Source organism: Phragmites australis, chromosome 1 (genome assembly GCF_958298935.1).
Source record: "Phragmites australis chromosome 1, lpPhrAust1.1, whole genome shotgun sequence".
Classification (NCBI taxonomy): domain Eukaryota; kingdom Viridiplantae; phylum Streptophyta; class Magnoliopsida; order Poales; family Poaceae; genus Phragmites; species Phragmites australis.
This window is the reverse complement of record NC_084921.1, coordinates 29620646-29625553: the sequence shown is the minus strand read 5'-3', so window position 1 is coordinate 29625553 and position 4908 is coordinate 29620646. Positions and strand designations below refer to the sequence as shown.

General features: G+C 54.5%; 1 protein-coding gene across 1 annotated transcript; it reads right to left on the bottom strand.

Annotated features, from left to right (window-relative positions):
- Positions 1-600: 600 nt before the first annotated feature.
- On the bottom strand, positions 601-4704 carry LOC133914702 (LRR receptor kinase SERK2-like). Its single transcript, XM_062357754.1, has 4 exons — positions 4170-4704; positions 3158-3418; positions 2138-3046; positions 601-1218 (listed from the first exon to the last, which is right to left on the bottom strand). Exons 1-4 carry the CDS (start codon positions 4618-4620, stop codon positions 752-754), a joined length of 2088 nt encoding a protein of 695 aa, XP_062213738.1. The 5' UTR covers positions 4621-4704; the 3' UTR covers positions 601-751.
- Between the last annotated feature and the right edge of the window lie 204 nt (positions 4705-4908).

Below are 4908 nucleotides of genomic sequence, written 5' to 3'. Positions count from 1 at the left end.
CGGATGATCCAGTGTAAACAGTATTATACTCACCGGACCATCCGACGTGTACATCATCCAAAAACTAGCCGTTGAAACCCACTCAAATCCATTCTAAACACCGGATATTCCGGCGTTGGCTTCAACTCTATCGCTAGACCATCCGGCATGTATACTTGAGCCAGACCGCGCCACTTAACCTTCTCTGTAAGAAATGCTCCGGTGTATTAATCTTTAGAGTGTCGAATCTTTCGGTATGTTAAACTTCATTCTTCAATACATGCAACCTTTTCTATAACAAATACTCCGATACAACCCTCCAGCATGTACAACTCAGAGTGCTGGACCATCCGATATGTAGCATCTTTGATCTTCTTCTTCTAGAAACACTCCAGCGTGCACTATCTTCATACGACGGACTTTCCGATGTGTATTATTGCTATAAACTGAAATGATCTGACATGTACAAACTTCTCTATATCGGATCATCCGACATATACAATTTCTCTAGAGCTTCTCCAATTTAATCAATCTTTGTTTCGGCTTCTGCGACTTCTACATATATTATATTCATGAGATCTACTTAAATATTTATTTGATAAACATATTAGTCATATTGATTATATTATTATTAATCATTAAAATTACATATATATTCTAATACGGCCATATTCGCCAAAGCTAGGTTACAGGTTCATGGTACATTCGCACTGTCAGGCATGTGACTCGCATGAACAATTACAGTGGATGAGTATTTGCCTTTGCACGTCCATCACACGGTGGCCAATTCTTGGAGCACCTCTACCATTGGAGGCCTCTGGTCCGGGTTCTCGCTGGTGCAAACCGACGCGATCTTCGCCAGCTTAGCGGCCTCGGCTGCAGAGTAACTCCCCTGCAGGTTGCCGTCGACGATCTCCTCGACGTCACCGGACTCGACGACGACGGGCAGCTGCGTCGTCTTCCTCTTGCCGATGAGCACCTGGAGCACGATCACCCCGAACGCGTAGACGTCGCTCTTCTCCGAGAACCGGCCGACGGTGGTGTACTCCGGCGCGAGGTACCCCATGGCGGCGCTCGCCTTGAGGCTCGAGAAGACGAGGTCGTCGACGAGGAGCTTGCGCAGGCCGCACCCGGAGATGAGAGGCTTGTAGGTGTGGTCCAGCAGGACCTTGTCCGCTGAGATGTTTTGGTGGACAAGAGGGGGCTTGTTTGGTCTTGTGCTGTGCAAGTACTCAATTCCTGCATAACGAGCAGCAGTAAGCAAAATCTGGAATGCTGTAAAAATTACCAGAGTTTAAGCTACTGCTAGTGAAATGCACGTTGCAAAAATTACCAATGTTTTCACACTCATAGTACGTAGAAATTACATTAAGACGATTGCAAAGCTACAAGTACCACGAAAGTCTTGTGACACATCACGAACAGCCCTTCAGTACAGACAAAAGTTCCAGAATGTCACTATTGGTGCTCACTGGTCTATTCACAGGCTTCTGCAGAACATGCGAACAACCCAGCACAGTACCAGCAGCATCGATGAATCGATGAGCTATCCTTCCAGTGATTGCAAGAATCAAAATAGCCATGCATGGCATATATGATCTAGGCAGATTTGCAAAGTTGTCGCCAAATGTTGCATGCGTTTTTCAGCAAAGATGACAACTAGCATCAACAAAGAGATTAGAGGGCTATTTGGTTAGAGGCTAAAAAGCCAAACCAAATTTTGGTCATGCTCTGAAAATTTAGCTCCCGTTTGATTTGAAACAAAAATTTAATCATATCCTAAAAAAATTTAACTGGTTAAAATTTTCTATAGCGTTTATGAGTAAATCTCGGATAACTAAATCATCCGTCAAAATTTTTGACCGACCAAATTTTAACTTAGTCTCAAAACCAAACGCCATTTTAAATGCTAAAATTCAATACTACCTTAATTTAATTTCTAACCAAATTTTAGCTTCACCTGTTGAAGCTAAAAACCAAACTACCCCAGAAGCATCATCGTTCGTGGATTGCGGCTGGATGTGTGAACCAGTATGAACAGTGTGAATGCAGAAAAGATTTGGTCATTAGATTAGCAGCATGCCACTAGTGGCAGATCAGTGACGCTAGCTTACCGATAGCTAGTTAGACAGTGACAGGGGATGGAGCACCACTATACCTTTGGCAATGCCCTTGATGATGGAGATCCTCGTGGACCACTCCAGAACACGGCCGCTGCCGGCGTCGACATCGAGGAACTGCGACAAGCTCCCGTTGGGCACGAAGTCGTAGACGAGGAAGCACTCCCCCCGCGCCCTGGAGCAGCAGAACCCCCTCAGCGGAACGACGTTGTCGTGCCGGAGCTCGGCAAGCAGCTTCAGCCCCTCGAGGAACTCGGCCTCCTCCTGCCTGCAGCATGTCTTGCCAAGCCGCTTCACGGCGACGGACGTGCCGTCGCGGAGCGTGCCCCTGTACGTGGCCGAGAACCCGCCGCCGGCCTTCTTACGCCCGAGGAGGTTCAGCTCCGAGAAGTAGCGCGTCGCGGACTCCACTTCCTCCGTGCTGAGCCGCAGGCTCTGGGACACCTCCTGCGAGAACCCGAACCCGGCGGCGCCGCCACGCCCGTCGGCGAGCGGGTCCCAGGCGTTCGAGTACTCCAGGCTCGCGAGCGCCGACGACGCGCTCTTGCGGACCGACGACGCCTTCGTAGCGGCAACCGCATCGCTGCTGCACCGGCCGGCGGCGACCGGCGGCGAGCCCCCCGCGATCCTCTGTCTGCGCCACCGGCGCCACGAGAGCGCGAACAGACCGGCCGCCGTGGCCGCAAGGAGGGCTACGGCGACGACGACGACGGCAGCGAGCGCCTTGGTCGAAGGTCCGCAGCGGGCTCCGCTGCAACGCCCGTGGCCGCCGCCATCGGAGGAACCACCCGGCGTTACCTGCGGCGCGATGCCGGCGCTGAACGGCTGGGGCCTGTCTGGGTCGATGAGGTCCGCCGGGGTGCACGGCCGGAGCGCGGGCAGCCCGGTGCCGCACAGGTCGCTGTTGTTCCCGTACTGGAACCCGGCCTGCAACTTGGTCGCCAGTTCTTGGAACGAATAAGCAAAACGAAGTCACCATTAGCCAACCGATCGAGCTACCAAAAAAACTAATCACGCATTGGCATTGCTCAAGAATCGATGCGGGATGGATGGATTACCGGCAGGCACGCTGCCGGTGAGGGAGTTGTTCCTGACGTCCAGGGCCACGAGGCGGGGCAGCTGCGCGAGCGTGACCGGGATGGAGCCGAAGAGGTCGTTGAAGCTCAAGTCCAGCCGCGTGAGCAGCGGCAGGTCGCCGAGGCTGGCGGGGATGGCGCCGTTGAGGCGGTTAGATTGCAGGGCCAGCACGGTGAGCGTCGTCAGGTTCCCGAGCTGCGTGGGGATGCTCCCGGTGAGCTGGTTGTAGCAGAGCTGCACCACTGCGCACGGACAGATCAACGGCGGCGGCGGCATTGAATCAGGTCAGGGATGCAAGGATCAGTGCTAGTTACTCCAATACGTGCCAATAAACATTTGGTACTATGAACACGTAAGAACAGAACAGCTTCTTAATTTCTCATCTGATTGGTACTAATTTTGTATGAGTAGAGCGGCTAGGGAGAAGAAGACTATAGTACTTTACAGAGTAGTCAACCTCCCAGCACAGTCTAGCCAGCAGGCAGCTCAATAATAGTATCCAGAAGGGTGGCAGAAATCCAGTTTATTTAAACCCATATTCTATCGTATGAACGAAACATAGTTCGAAAAAGACAAATAGCAAAGTCAATTGAAATTTTATGGGAAACGAAACAAGAAAACAAGTAAATCTGAAACCAAATCTTGGGTACCAGCCAAGAAATGTTGCAATGTGACCAAACTTGGGACGACAAAATACGGACGAGAAAAATCCAATGGGTAGTTCGGCAAAACAGCACCCATTCTGGAGTCAAGGAACGCAAAGTAGACAGAAGAAATTAAAATGAACCGAATCAATCATCGATCCGAGTAGTGCAGCAATCCTCGTGCCAGAGTCAGTCCAAGGCGCCACATGCACGCGAGTGCGCGACACGAGCAGGATGAAGGTTCCGAGAAATCAACGCGCCCAGAGAACGCATCTCGGCATGCATGGCCGGAGAGGAGAGTTGGAAAGCTTGGATGAACTCTGTGGTGGGGTCGTGACTGAGTGTTCACCTTGCAGGGAGGCCATGATGCCGATCTCCGGCGGGATGGGCCCGGCGAAGTTGTTGACGTCGAGGTAGAGGTCGGTGAGGCCGGTGAGCGCCGCGAGCTCGCGTGGGATGCCACCGCGGAGCGCGTTGTAGTGGAGGTAGAGCCCCGTGAGCGCGCTGAGCCCGGCCACGGCGGGCGAGAGCGTGCCGGCGAGCCCCTTCCCCTGCAGCGACACGTTGGCGACCGCGCCTGTCGCGTCGCAGGCCACGCCCTCGAACCCGCCGCGCCCCGCTGGAGCGCAGGGGTCACGCCCGGGCGCCCACGACGGGAGCAGGCGGCCCGTCGGGTCCAGCGCGGACCCCAGTGCCAGCAGCGCGCGCACCTCGCCGTCGTCCGCCGCGCGCGCCGCGTCCATGACGAAGAAGAGGACGGCGGCGGCGAGCGCGACGACGCTGCGGGCGGCGGGGGCCATCGCCGCGCCGGTGCTGGGACTCGGAAGGGTGCGGTTCTTGAGGAGGACGGGACAAGGGCGTGGGCGCGTGCAGGAGGGGTGAGGGGTTCGAGGACTGGGTGCCCCTGAGCTGAGCCGTAGTGGTAATAACGTGGAGGCGGTCGGGTGTGACTAGTGGGACTGTGCGTGTATGATGTGGGCCCCGTCTGTCAGCGGGCCTGTGCGGCTGGGAGACCACTTGGCAGTGCGGATGAACGGGCGGATGACGTAGTTACGTCATACGTGCACCCTGGGAGTCGGCGATTGCAC

What these genes read in the sequence shown, in the direction of transcription:
- LOC133914702 (XM_062357754.1), bottom strand. Translation starts at nt 4,620, where the DNA reads ATGGCCCCCGCCGCCCGCAGCGTCGTCGCGCTCGCCGCCGCCGTCCTC. An exon ending in CATCATGGCCTCCCTGCAAG is followed by an intron (nt 3,419 to 4,169) that starts GTGAACACTCAG and finishes GTCCGTGCGCAG; the next exon opens with TGGTGCAGCTCTGCTACAAC. An exon ending in CACCGGCAGCGTGCCTGCCG is followed by an intron (nt 3,047 to 3,157) that starts GTAATCCATCCA and finishes ATTCGTTCCAAG; the next exon opens with AACTGGCGACCAAGTTGCAG.